This window comes from Amblyomma mixtum, chromosome 5, assembly GCF_055824585.1.
Source record: "Amblyomma mixtum isolate Tamu chromosome 5, ASM5582458v1, whole genome shotgun sequence".
Taxonomy (NCBI): Eukaryota; Metazoa; Arthropoda; class Arachnida; order Ixodida; family Ixodidae; genus Amblyomma; species Amblyomma mixtum.
The window spans coordinates 186,203,954-186,218,947 of NC_143016.1; the positions used below are offsets into that span (position 1 = coordinate 186,203,954).

The 14,994-nt window shown below is 46.2% G+C and overlaps 1 protein-coding gene across 3 annotated transcripts in view; it reads right to left on the bottom strand.

Moving 5' to 3' along the window:
• Positions 1–14,994, bottom strand: part of LOC149345128 (calpain-5-like) — a 96,705-nt gene that overhangs the window by 66,811 nt on the left and 14,900 nt on the right. For 2 of the 3 annotated variants that reach the window (XM_089546449.1, XM_089546448.1), the window contains exons 4-5: positions 7,185–7,396; positions 2,186–2,387 (exon numbers count right to left, since the gene is read on the bottom strand). In XM_089546449.1, the coding sequence (XP_089402575.1) occupies positions 2,186–2,387; positions 7,185–7,396 (414 nt within the window). The remainder of the gene's footprint in view (positions 1–2,185; positions 2,388–7,184; positions 7,397–14,994) is intronic. The other variant, XM_089546451.1, reaches the window with a different exon arrangement.

A 14,994-nucleotide genomic window follows, 5' to 3' on the forward strand; every position in this document is an offset into this window, starting at 1 on the left:
CAAAGCTTATCATGTGCCAAGAAAAAGGTATAGAGAAAAGTTTTGCTGAATTTTACAGAAATGTGAAAAATAATCGGTGGTCTAGAGGGCCTAAAAAGGTAGTACTACCTAGTGATCACATAGAAAATAAATTTTAGAAATGGCTGTTAGTAAAAGTAAAAGCTTTAAAGAGGGTGGGTAACCTCAGTTGCTATCCTTGGATGGGCAAGGATCTCAAGGCACCCAAAGAACCAAATAAAGACCTCAGCCTTCTTTTTAGGGATGAGAAAGTGGCTGAGGTCTACTAAAAAACTAGCAAAGCAGTTGATCAGGATTTACAGCTTCTCAAGAAATCCTGCTCCTCTTAAAAAGCTAAAAACACAAGACGTGTCAACAATTGCGTTAGCTCCTAAAAGCAGTGTTGGATGAAAAGAAATATATTTGTTATAAAATTGAGTACAGTACTTTTTCCTTAGTTTTTCCAGTTTTGCACAAGAGAATAGAATGTGGTTAACCATAAGTTTATGGGAAGTTGAACATAAGGTGTGTGTGGCCTATCCATGGCACAAACTTGATCAGTAGTCACAGTTTGTGGAACTCATCTGAGCTGAGTCTTTTGTCCCAAGTACAGGAAAAGGTGACAGCGAAGTGCATCGGAGGCATACTGCTTCATGGAGGAGGTGAGCAGAAGAAAAAGGTGGTGCTTTTCCAAGCGAGGTGAGTGTACCCGAGGCAAACACATCGCAGCTTCAACTTTTTAACCGTGAAATCGAAAACCAGTCAACAGCTGGCGTTTTGATGACAAGCAAGTGCCTCTGATTATACGCAAGCTACCACAGAGTGCATAGCGTAGGTTATGACGCCAATTTATGCCCTAGTAGTTAGGCCTAATTACGAAGGACAACACCAATGGAGTGCTTGCCTCTGAAATTTGTTGGTTCTTATCCTTTCCTTCTTGTTCCGGGCTCTTTGTACTGCAGCCACAGCGCAGTTCGCGCAGCGGCACATTTGCTTTCATGTCTAGACTTTGTCCCAATCCATGCATTCATCAGCGACATGCCAAAGGCAGTACAGCCATCATATGCAGAGCTCGCAAAAATGGTCGCTGCTGTATTGTCTGTGTACATGACGCACTCTGAAATTTAGTCATGGAGAGTTTGAGAGTGTGCACAAAACTGATGACCGCTTCCTATGGCATATTGGCAATCAGTGATTTTTTTCATTGAAATCAGAGTTTACGGACTGCACAATTTTTTCAGCAATTTTGGAGATCCCAATAGGGTCCAAAAAATCAGTCATTGACTGGTCAACGGTATACAGAATATTCAATCAACTGAATATCGGGCATACGATTTGCTAATCGAATAATTCAAGAGCTTGCGATATTCGATTTGTATTCAAGTAGTATTTGCACAACCATAATGAATATGTCTTCTGCTGGACAATGTCAATATAGCCAGGAAGAGCCAGAGGATGAATTTTTATTGACAGCAACAACTGAATGGAATTGTATCTACAGCAAATTTAAGCCTCAGACTGACAAAGTTAAAATGGCAGTTTGGGCGACTTGGTTATGCATCGTGTAATAAAACACCACATGGACACAGGACAAGAATGGAGAGAAGGCCATGTGTGTCTTCTCTCCGTTCTTGTCCTGTGTCCTCCATGCGCTGTTTTATTACAACACACAAAGTTAGTGGTGATCTGGGATACCACAACAATTGCAATGGGTGCATGGTCACTTGACTGAATTTTCGACGGCCTTTTGAATGTGTCAGGAAGGGCTCTGTACAATAGCTTTCACTGTAAAAATAAAAAAATTCAGGGAGCACTTTGGCTCTCTAAATTGCTGCAAGGCAAAAGGGTTTCCTGGTGCATTGTGCGTTTTTTAAATTTTTAAAAATTTTTTGCATATTTTTATTTTATACATTTGTTTTTTTTCTTATTTTTTAAAAATTTTATTGCTTCTTTTCTTCTTTTTATTCTTTTATTTTATTTATGAAACCCATGCATTCACTAGATGCGCCTTTATTCATGCTCAAACTCTGAGCCTTCGTGGCGGAGTGGTAGCGTCTCCGCTTCAAATGCAAAAGGCCCTGGTTCGATTCCCAGCCTCAACAGTTTTTTTTCGCCTTAAAATCGGGTCCAAAGAAACTAATTCGCTGCATGCGTGTGTTCCCCTGGAACCGAACCACGTGCCACTCACGGACTGGGCACAGCAGACGACAGCCGGGCGGGTGTCGGGGTCCATCACGGCCAGCAACTTGGCGAAGAGCTGCTCCTGCAGGGCAGGGTCGCGCGCGTAGCCACCGACGGCCAGCTCCACGTGCTCCACCGCGGCCCCCGTCAGGTCCACCAGGGCATCCGAAAGGCTGCACGCCTCCAGCAACTCGTAGCAGCCCAGGAACCTGCACCCAACACATGCCACACCCCGAACAACACTTGGGATGGGTGGGTCATGACCACTCCGAGTGCCAGAGTGCACAAAACAAAAGTGCAAAATAAGCTCTCAGTTTCTTCGAGAGGGCTTTTTCTGCCTATACTTAACTAACACCTTAGAAGCCATTCAAAACCGAGCAGCCCGTTTTATATCCTCAAATTACAATAGACACAGCAGTATCACCAGGACTAAATCTGCACTTAACATCTAGCCACTAGAGCTCCGACGGAAAATTGCACGTCTCTGCCTCTTTCATAAATTATATTACAATTTTGCTGATCTTCATGACACATTATTACTAGCTCCCATCAGAACATCGCGCCACCTGTTTAACCTCCTCAGCATTCAACGTATACATGGATCAACCTTAGCATTTAATGAATCTTTTCTTCCAACTGCAATAGAAAACTGGAACCTGCTACCCGACTACATTGTTAACTAGTGCACTGCACGGGCTCGGGCCGGCCCGAAAGCCCGGGCCCGGGCATTGTTTGTTTTGCCGGGCCTGGGCCGGGCCTGAAGTTGCGGGCCCGGGCCGGGCTCGGGCTTAAAGCTGTGGGCCCGAGCCGGGCTAGGGTCCATACAGAAGCTGCTGGTGTCCGACTTTTCATTCACTATGGCAGAGTGAAGTACCCAACTGCGGCATTGGAGGAGCGACACGGATGAGCCAAGAGTTATAGTACGCGCTGAGAAAAAAACTAAGCTTCCTTCATTGACACATTTATTTCCTTATTTCTACGCCGTGGTTGCTGAGTGGTCAAGACGCTTGATTACTGAGCCGGGGAACTGCGCCTGCTCCTAGCCTCGGCGGCCGCATTTCTATTGAGGCGGCAAGCATGGCAGCCATGTACTTTGTAGTATCATTGCTCGTTGAAGAAACCCAGGTGGTCGATATGATCCGGAGCCCTCTGCTTCGGTGTCTCTCACAATCTGACTCTTCTTGGGCCCTTAAGCCCCCAAAACATAGCTTTTATTTTATAGCTATATTTTTCTCATGTGCGAAAATTTACAAACTAAAGTGCGTTTGGTTTTTTTTTTGATCTGCTGACCGGAACGTCTCGTAAATGAAATAGCCACAAAAGCTCACGAGAGTTTGTAAATCTCATCTCATAACCACATCCGTCCCTGCTCGCTTCTTCAGCCTGGTTGTCATGACAAATGATTTGCCCTGTAAGTAATTACGTGGTTCACGCCTTATCTTCTGCTCCACCAGTAAGAGTAAAATTCAACCGGTCTCAATTGGCCATTGATCGTTCGTCATCAAAAAAACATACCTACACACTATTAGGAATGCATTCGGGAAGAACATAGTGGTTTACGACGCTTGTAGTCTTCAAATACACACCGTGAAATACTCAAGCCTTTCAGCTTTTCAGTTCTGCTGAAAGGCGACCAGTTCGGCTATGAGTTCAACCTGTGAGATCGCGTTCACTAAAAAAATGTCATCCCACTGCTTGCTAAGCAGTTTTAATGTTTATACTACGTGGGCGGCAAAATATAACTGATTGTAATGATGGGGGAAGGCAGAGTAGTCTATTACGCTCGTATGCAGCCCTTTTCATTTGGCTCACACTCTCCAAAGGACGGGCCTGGCGAGCACTACTCTTAATAACTTCCTTCTGGGTTAAAAAAGAACGAACATTCTGCAAGCCAAACTGCGGTTTCAGAACCTTTGTCGGCCAGTTCCTTATCGGTGTAGTGGCAGTCTACTTGTTCAGAGTGCGTAGTATAAATGAAAACGGGCCGAGCCGGGCCCGGGGTGGGTTTCACTCCGGGGTTTACGGGCCGGGCCGGGCTCGCTAGAGCGATAATATAGCGGGCCTGGGCCGGGCCCGAGCTTGAAGCCACGGGCCTGGGCCGGGCTCGGGCTTCAGTTCTCGGGCCCGGGCCGGGCTCGGGCCTCAGATTGAGGCCTGTGCAGTGCTCTATTGGTAACGAGCGAAATGCTACTAAATTTCGACAGGTATTCGTTAATCACTGTACTGAATAAAAGATACTGCCCATTTGTCTCAAACTTCACCCAGTTGCACCTATTCTTTTTCTTGTTGTTGTTGTTACCGCCTAATTCAACCTTTCACCATTCATTATTGACCAACATTGTATTGTGATGTATCGTTTTCATTTTATTGTATTGCATTATGTTTTGTTGTGTTAATGTGCTATTCTTAGTTGTATTTGCTTTGTCCCCCCCCCCTTATTTAATGCCTCAACAGAGGCATTAAATAATGGGGTAAAATAAAATGATGGTAAAATGAGGGTAAAATAAAATAATGATGGTAAAATGAGGGTAAAATAAAATGATGATGATAATGATGATGACAAGGTACAACACAGCCAGTAGCAAGTGCACTACAGCCACCGAACAAAAATTACCAACACAAGAAATGCATCCTGCACATACACAAAGGTGCACACTCCTGGTCCTCATCTTACATCGGGTTGTGTCATCCGACTCGCAGTAAAGGGTGAAGCTGGGCTAGAAGGAAGGTCTCTCCACTCAGGGAATTTCACAAAACTACCCACCATAAACAGAAAAAGGTAGTAAAGAAAACCTTTCAGCTGTGCACAAACTACAGCACACACAAAAATTGCAGAAACACTATATATGAAATTCATCTGTGCTAAAAATGATCAATTTTATATACAATCACAAGTGAAATTGCCAATCATAAAAGTGCTTGGCATCATGAAACAAGAAGGAGTGAATCAAACTCCTCCCTGTTGCCAGTGGCAATAGGCAACTGCACAGTGTCACATAAAACAAGCAGTCGAGATGGAGGTGTGCAGAGTGGCGGTATATTTCCGAGTGCAAGCCTTCTGTGCTGGACTTGTGGCGACAAGATGGACTGCTGGGGGCACTTTGATGTGCCTCTGCACAGGCTCAAATGGACAGGTGCTATGTGTTATGCCCAAAATAAGCGTCTTAAAAAGTTACGAATCATCAAATCAAGTGATATGGCAGAGTACGCATTCGTACTACAGGAACCACGAAATGATATTTAGTTAGGAAAAGTGCACAGGCGACTGGTATTCTATCACTCGTCGCTGCACTACAAAATTTTTTTATTAATATCGAAGATATTGCCACGAATTTTTTCTGTATTTTTTGTTTGTTCGTTCTTCAAAGCTGCCGGCATGCAGCTTTATCACTTTGTATGAGATGCAAGGTGCGACCAGATTTATCTCGATTGATCACATCCAGGCGGAGCCGATCCTGCATTGTGCCAGAATGCTGTGGTAACTTTGAACGCTGTATCTCGAAAGTTCACTATCAGCTTTAAATATAGCACGTCCAAGCGAGGGGCATTCTGTTTGAGAACCGCCGAGCATCCCTGTTGCATTCGCTGCTGCCGAGTCATTCAGTCCATTGTGGGCATAGGTCAGCCTAATAGACAGTTTTCTTTTAGAAGAACCTTTTGCTGTCTTCCTCGCTGCTTGGACTGCCGTCACGACTACATGACAATGTCAGTGATTAAAAATGATGCGCCTCCTCACCCCTTCAACTCATGCGCATGATGCACCAGGAAAAAAACAAGCAAGACAGGTCGGGACTGAACCCCTCCTAGCCCCATCCCGTCCATGGCACCTGGGTACGCCCAATGAGGACTAGGCCCAGGTTGCCGACTGACGTCAGCGGGGTAGGGGTGGCTAAGAATGCGCGGGAGGTGTCGCCATAGCAGGCTGCGTGCCACTGCGGCCAACAATCTTGAACAATTGTATACTATGAGCTCCATGTAGAGCTTTTAAATTCGACTCAAATACTGACAAGGACCACCACTTCTACAGATCTGCTGCATTTGAAAATTACCATTGAAATCATTTCAGGGTCCCTTTAAAGTTGCCCAGACAGAGCAGCCAGTGCTGCTGACAGGTTCAGACTAAGCGAGCGGCAGACAAAATCCAGTCAGTCAATCACTATGTAACACGCCATAGCCCCTCTCCACTCTCCCCCACATGATCCTGCAGAGGGGGATTCCCCCTCCACTTTGTTGCCTCCCTCCTTGCCTTCATCTTCCCCCTCTCTACACTGTCTCACCTGCCAACTAAGGCTTCAAACGGACAGATGGACATCATCTAAACTCAACTCAAAAACAGATTTATCAACATGGGGATTCTAATGATAGCGCATTAAAAGGTGCAACAAGCGTACAAACAAGAGATGTGGGTCCATATTGCTCACTGTGCGCAATCTCTGACCCCGACCACCTTAACTGGCTGGTTGACTGGGTTACGAGGGCAGCCTTAGACAATGGCTTCCCAACTCCAGGACAGCTAGCCGAAGTGGGATTGGTGTTAGTAAACTAAAAATTGGTTCCTGAAGAAAGGAAATGGCGCAGTAATGGTCTCAATCTCACTGGACACCTGAACCGTGCCGTAAGGGAACGAAGGAAGGTGGGAGTGAAAGAAGAAAGGAAGAAAGAGGTGCCGTAGTGGAGGGCTCCGGAATAATTTCGACCACCTGGGGATCTTTAACGTGCACTGACATTGCACAGCACACGGACATGTTTGCGTTTTGTCTCCATAGAAACGCGACCCCCATGGCCGGGTTCGAACCCGGGAACTCCAGCTACCGCTAAGTAGCCGAGCACCCTAACCACTGAACCGTTGCAGCGGGTTTAGTAAAGTGCATTTAGGGGAATTCCCCAAGGTGGAGCAGATTTGGTAAAAAGGACCAACACTCATTACTCCCTCCCTTATTTGATGCCTACTACAAGAAAACTAGTGCGAGCAGCCCTGATCAGCGCCACATGACATGGATCCTCACTTGGCATAGGCCTTCTCCAGGAGGGGAGCCCAGAACTCGGCATTGGGGACGCGTGACCGGCAGCCGTAAGGGAGGCCCCCAGGGACCACCACAGGCAGCCGGTCATCGACGAGCACCTCGGTCCAGCTGCCCAGGAGCCAGAAGCAGAAGCGGAACACGCCAGGGTGCTCATCCCCTGGCCTCCACTCCTGCTGCTTCGCATCTGGAATCACCTGCACCAGACATGCACAGCGCAAGACAAGAGTTACACTCTTGTGGAAAAAGGCCCATTCCAGTGATCTTCAAAACGGCTCTGTTGTTTCCAGAGTGTGCGAAGCTTTCCAGCCAAACTGCATCACCGTCATTAAAGGGGCTGCGAAACACTGCTTGGGGGGATACCGACTATACTTCAGGTGGATTCTTTATGTCACACAGATGCTGACTTAAAAAGAATTACAGGAATCGATGCACAGGAACGGGAGTTATTCAATGAAGAAATTTCAAAATACAAGCAAACAAAACTCTGCCCTCAACTCGATTTTGGCGGGGCTTCCCACTCCTATTTCGCTCTCCCAATGACGGCACCTGGCGCAACCAATCAAAACAGCCAGCCAGAGCACGTCGCGGAACTTTGCACTCCATGGTTGCCTGCTCTCTGTAACTCGTTCTTGCTGAGACTGGCAGTGTCATTTCCATGCCAGAGCCCCTGGTGGTGTATTTTTATTTTACTTGCTTTGCAGGGCTCTTATCTAAGACGAACAAGTTGTTTTTGTTGATCTAATACAAAACACTGACAGGTGACAAAATGTGTCTCTATTTATTCACACAATTTGCAGTACATTTACTGTTTGTCCAATCATCAAGCTCGTGCCAGGTGATGCCGTATCCGCTGCTAAAACCCGCCACTGTGTGGGGACACCCTCAGAGCGATGAATTTGTTTTTGGGAGGACATTAAAATATTAAAAAAAAACGGAATAGTATGCGGTGTTACCGACGCTAATAGCACCATTGTAACTCACTGTATGCGATCAACAGGCAAAACAGTCAACTAAGATTGTGTTTCTGGACCCCTTTAACAGCCCGACTACACCCACTGCAAGACAAAGCCCTCTGCCATATCTCTACAATTAACTGCCACCGTATCCCTGCAGAACTTCCCAACATCATCTGCCTAGCTGTCTACCTGCCACCACCTCTGTGCTTGCCTTTCCTCGGAATCCATTCTGTTACCCTAACGGACCAGTGGTTAATTTCGCTGCCCAGTTTTGCTCTTGATTCCACCTAGGGTATCACGAAGTCGCTTTTGTTCCATGACCCACTCTATAAAACAGAAAGAGAGCAAAGTTAGGCCTATCATTTCCCTTACCTTGCACCACTGCACTCCGTACTCCATTACCTGCAACTGAATTTCCCTTTCAGCATTTTCTACGCACCACAATTTCGTCCCGGGGCGCTACTTCCAGAAATTTCTCCGATCATAAGGCCACACACATTCTCTCTCCCATTCGCGGGGCTCTGTTTCACCTGAAACTGCAGCTAAGAAACTCTGGTTAAAAGCTGAGGCACTTCTGGGGACCAACCTCAAGGGGACAACAGATGAAGGTGCTGCCAATGGGCTAGGCTACTGGTTTCTCTTTCATGACTGACGCGAGAATCTGGGCACTTCTGAACACGGACCAGCCAGCGTGCCAAAATGCAGGGTCAGTGTTCCTTTTTGCAACCGGCACGGCTGAAGAGCCTCCGGCAGACAGAACGGACCTGCTTGCTTCATCTGCATGATTGTCAGGGTTCTGGGCCCTCTACGCTGAGGAACCTTGCAAACACTACATGGAAAGTGGAAGAGGTGAAAGGCAGGGCTGTGTGCATGTCTTGCTTGGAAAACAATAGCGGATGATATTGCGTGGCTAGGCAAAACACAAATCAGGTGTGGTAGCAGTTTGGTTTTCCCTTTTTTTCACTTCAAGGCTCAGTTTTCAGGGTCAAGCAGGCTTCAAACAAAGATCGCAGAAATCGGACTTCAGCTGTGCCTTGGGGCATGACGCGATAGCGTTAAATGGATTCATTCCCATGTATGCAGAATTGGTCATTCTCTAGTTTACATTCATAAATCGTAGTGGGTCCTCGTACCATTCCTGGTGCAGTGGTGCAGCACTTAGGGGATGCGCCATTGCCATGGCAAGCGGCTGTTTCAAACCCAGCCACGGCTGGGACCTGTGAGAGTCGGGATGCTCTCTCGCCGAGCAACCTCTTGTAATCAATCATCAGTTTAACTGCCATCTGCCACAGCGGGCAGGTTGTGATGATGTCACAAGGTTAAGTGACCTAGGCGGCAGGAAAGTTAACTTCACCTCGATGTAAAGAAGTTGGTTCCACCAACGTAACGTCGGTCCCCACAACATCTAAGCAAGGGGATGCAGTGGGGAGGCATTTGGTGGGCTGTGATTCCAGAGGGAGGAGGCATCACTAACCGAAGCCTCACACAAACAAAGCCAGCATTTTGAAACCCACTGTTATTGCTCTCGCAGTAAAAAAGGCAGTCGCAGCAGCACACGGCAGCGCTATACATGGAGCAGCAGCAGTTACAGCGTGGAGGATTTTGCTGTGCTTGATTGAGCCGCGTGAGTTTCTTAACTACGCCAAGAATACATTCTCATGTGGATTCAAGCCCCCTCGCATTATATTTGTGGCCGTGTTATATTTGTGAAAAAGCAGTGCTTCCACAATATTTGGACGAAACCGAAAACGATGTTGGACAAAATCGACGCGATATCATAAAATGTGATAACTGAATATACCATTCACATGCGATGTAAAGATTCTAGTAGGATGGCAGGCACTTTCTAAATGTTTCTTTTCTAAACCAACGCTGTGCGTATTAAACAGCCAAATTACCAGATGGCATCCTCTGAGCCACGCAACTGGTAACAGCGAATTGGTAAAAAATATTAAAATAGATCAATATAGTCGAAATTCGTAATATAGAATTTCGTCAGAAACTCGCGTTGGAGAAGCAAAATTTAGCCAGCAAAAGAATGGCAATTGGGAAAGACGTCTTCCATAGTTTCAGAGATTGCGGAGGCCACAAAAATCCAAGCGGCAAAAGCTAGTTAGGTTCGCTTCGCTGTACAGCATCAGAGCACGCAGCGGAGGCAAGGAACATGCCAGTGGGGTGGCTTCCTCACATTACAGCAGCGTCGCATAAAAACTCGGACGCCAAAACGAAAGCTCTCCTCTTTTTCACCACCTCCGCTCCGTGACAGCTAATGTGAGCAGAGAAAAGCTGCCAGAAAGCTACAACAACCGATCGTGTCGCAGGTTCCGGAGCTATCAACAGGTACGAGAGGCGAAAACGAGTGCCTACTGCCTGGCTACCAGCTGTTCGCGCGGCATTTGATATATAAAGTGAGAAATGCATGCGTTTGTTAAAAATATTTACAAACAGTTCAACATAGACAAATAATTTGTAATATCTGTGTTTGTCATAATGAGGTTTGACTGATAGAGTAAAGACATAGATATAGTAAAGACTTTTGATTTGGTTTTATGGGGTTAACGTCCCAAAGTGACCCAGGCTAGGAGAGACGTCATAGTGAAGGACTGTGGATAATTTCAACCACCTGAGGTGCTTTAATGTGCACTGACACTGCACAGTGAACAGGGGTCTGTAGCACTTTGCCTCCATCAAAATGCGACCACCACGGCTAGGATTGAACCCGCGTCATTTGGGTCAGCAGACAAGCTCCACAACCACCAAGCCCGCGCAACAGCAGTGAAAGGTTTTTTGCTAGCCCGAGCATTGGGTGTGACTAACTTTACTAAACAAGGGTTCTGGTTTTGGTTTTATGGGAGTCCCAAAGCGACTGAGGCTGTAAGGAACGCCGTAGTGAAGGGCTCCGGAAATTTCGACCACCTGGGGTTCTTTGACGTGCACTGACATCGCACAGCACACGGGCCTCTAGAATTTCGCCTTCATCGAAATTCGACCACCGTGGCCGGGATCGAACCCGCGTCTTTCGGGTCAGCAGCCGAGTACCATAACCACTGAGCCACCGCGGCAGCAACAGAGGGGCTCTACTACCAAAGCTAAGCTTTCCATGCACCCGAAGTGGATTACTGCCGTTAGTGTGCGTGTGACACTGGTAGCGCTGTGGAAGTTGAAGGCCTCTGCTGATTTTTAAAGGGCAAGTCCTGAATTTTTGTACCTCTTCAGATTTTACTGAAACTTTCACAGGACGTTCTCCAAAGTTTTCTGGTCAATTTGTGCCAAATTTAAAACAGGGGTGGTGTTTTGTTGCAGTGTTCATGAATTTTTAAAATTTCCACTTCATGACCTCAAGCAATTTCTATGGGCGACCTTGTGAGTGTGACACCACTGGTCATATGGCCATCGATATTCGCCCTGTGTTTGCTGAAGGATCAAATCTGGAGCTTGCTTTTGATCTTTTCAGACAAGTTTTGGCACAAGCTGTCACTTATAGTAGCCAGTTTAGTTCAACAAAGCGTACATGATAGGCTTGGTGACATTTTTGTGACCAACGAACGTCATAGGATGGTCTGTGGTTATATTGTTCGGTTGAAAGCAGATTTCTTTTTTGCAGTCTCCTTATTATCACTTTTTAAAGATACTTCTACTCGGTATTTTCAGAAACGGATTTTTGTATTGGAGAGACGAGACTCTAAGGAATGTGATGTGATTATCAACTCAGAACTCAAAAGTCCAAAAACCTTGGAGCTGGCCTTTAATAAAATGAAATGAAAGCCTTTAAACGGCGCATTTTCTATTCTGCTTTCTTTTGCATGAGATGCTGATTTTGCGCTCAGTTCGCAAATGCGCTGTTTCTTAGGACAAGCTCCTCACTGCTCCTTAGCTGAACCTCTGTTGGTCGACCACCAAGGCACTCTAGATTTTTTTTTTTTTTTCCTTTTCCGTTCTCTAAAGTTGGAGGCAGACCCACACGACACATCAACCGATGTGCATGCAAATAGGGCATTGTCAGCCTTTGTCTTTGTGTAATACTTATAAAACACTTCTACTTCACTTCTATTTTTTTAGTAAAAAAGAAACATCAAATAACACTCAAGTACTTTATAAGCTTCACGACCACCCCTGTGCCTTCCTTCCTTACCTGCTGTCCTGCTCTCCGCCATCTGCAAGCTCAGGCGACCTATTTACCTATTTACATTAGAGTACACGTGATGTTTCCACTTCTTTGAGTAAAGATAGCTCATGTCTATACTCCATCTCATAAGTTCGTTACAGACCCATGAAAGCTACAGACCTCCTCAGCCAATCAGGAGAGTGCAACAAATGTGTTCCTCCGCACCATATTGTCTGCTCGTGGCATACGCAGATATGGCCAGAAAAAGAGTATAAATAGATGCTGTCGAAGTACCAAACACTGAAGGAACATTATGCAGTTTTAGAATAGCGTGTGTACACTTATGTCCGTGAAACACAAGTATTTTGCGAGTCGTGCTGTTTGTCACTATGCAGACAGAGACACAATACAGTAAAAGCTCGTTAATTTGAACTTCAAGGGACCGGGAAAAATGTTCGAATTATCCGATGTTCGAATTATCGAATGGCCGCGAAAAAACTGACACGAACCATTTGCATTACGGTATATGTACCGTATTTACTCGTGTAACGAACCCACTCGTGTAATGAACAAACCCACCCCCGATTTTCGCCAAAGAATTTGAAAAAAAAATAGCGTAAGTCGTTAACGCTTACCTCTGTTTCGCACCGTCACAGTCCACGACGCATTTCTTGGCGGCGCGCCAAGATGCTGCGCAGCGACAACATCATCACGGTGTGTTTACTTTTGACGTTAGCTCTATCAAAGGGGGAAGTGAACTTTGGCAAAGTGCCAGAGCTTGTCCGGCTGCGTAAGGCTCATTTTCAGTACGTTCGCCTTATCGGGCCATGGGCGATTGGGGAGTCTACTGCCACTCAGTCACTGGAACGCGCAATAGCAGCAAACGATGCTAAAAGCCGGCGCCACGATCACGGCTGACCGCGTGCTTCTGTTGGCGGCCCATCCTTCCGTTGGGGGAAGGGTAGATGACACTCGCAAAGAAAAAAAAAAGTTTTTCGCACGTAATTGGTTGCGCTTGTCCGAAGTCGTAGCCTTTCATGGGCGTTGGCTGGGACCGCCCGGACAGAACTTATCCGTATTTTCGAATTAACAGGGCTGGAATTAACGAGTATTTAGTTTTCGGAGGTTGTGCGGAAAAGAGGGCAGGCAGCCGCCACCGCGGCCGCCAACCCCTCCCTACTCTCCGATGCCGCTGGCCGCCGCGCCGGTGATGGCGCCTTTAGGCTTTACCCACTCTTACACGGTTTTATCTGGTTCCATCTTCTGTACCCGTTTAGGACGTGTGCAGCATCTAACTATGCGGAGGTGCTTCTTTTTTTTTTTTTTGCCACGTTCTGTGTGCCAAGCCGCCCAGACGCGGCGGCACGTAGTTCGAATTATCCATCGTGGAACTGACTCGCTTTCGAATTAACGGGCTTTTTTATACACAGATCTCTATGGAGCTTGGCCGGACCAAGTAGTGTCGTTCGAATTATCCAGAAATTCGAATTATCAAGGTTCGAATTAACGAGCTTTCACTGTAATAACTTGAGCCCTGTGGCACGATCTACTTTTTAGAGCGGAAACCTTTTTAGTCAACAAAACTGATAATGCCCTCGAATCTGTTCAAAATCTCATTGCACGTTTCATTTATTCATCGTACTCTTATGACATCAGCGTCCGGATTATCACCCTTATCGCTCAGCCATCGCATTGCCAGCCTGTCTTTATTTCACAAATTCTTCCACAGCCCTATGCACATCCCACCTTATATTCTTCCACCCAGCACGCATATCTCATCCCACCAGCCATCACCTACAAGTTGCTCGTCCACGCTCACGCACAGTCACTTAGAATTTATAATTCCTTCTTTCCCCATGTAGCCGCACACTGGAACAACCTTCCAAACAACGTTGCCATCATCACTTGCCCAATTCTTTTTGCTCATAATGTAAAAACTTTCCTGGTATTATGAATTTGTGCTTTTAATTCTTGCCACCCCTTATGTAACACCCCTTTTATAAGGTAATAAAACGAATTGAAATGAAAAATTCTTGTTCATACGGAGGAGTGGAACCATCAGCACTCAGAACAAAGAAGCAAATTTATCGCTCATAGATTTTGCTGTAGGCGAAATGAGACAATACGAAAGCCCAATGCCCCATTTATGACCAGTGAACGTACTGAAAGACAAAGTAACAATGAAGAATTCACTTCGAAGCGAGGGTTCCTGCTTCGAAGTGCGTCGCCATGCTGGAAAAGCTCATTTACATATGCAAAAGTGGAGCACACTAAAATTGGGAAATAGCGTGTGTAACACAAGCCTATGTTAACGCTGAATTAGCGACAGTGCTTTGCATATGTATATTTTGAAGTCATCACTATCATCATCAGCCTGACTATGCCCACTGCAGGGCAAAGGCCTCTCCTCTGTCTCTCCAATTAACCCTGTCCTTCGCCAGTTGCGGTCACCATATCCCCGCAAACTTCTTAATCTCATCCGCCCATCTAACTTTCCGGCATGCCCTGCTACGCTTGCCTTCTCTTCGTATCCACTCCGTTACCCTTAAGGACCAGCAGTTATCTGGCCTTCGCTTTACATGCCCTGCCCAAGCCCATTTCTTCCTCTTGATTTCGACCAGGAAGTCATCAACTCACGTTTGTTCCTTTAGCCACTCTGCCCGCATGCGGACACCGATTATTTTTCTTTCCATAGCTCGCTGCGTTGTTCTTAACTTAAGCTGAACCCTCT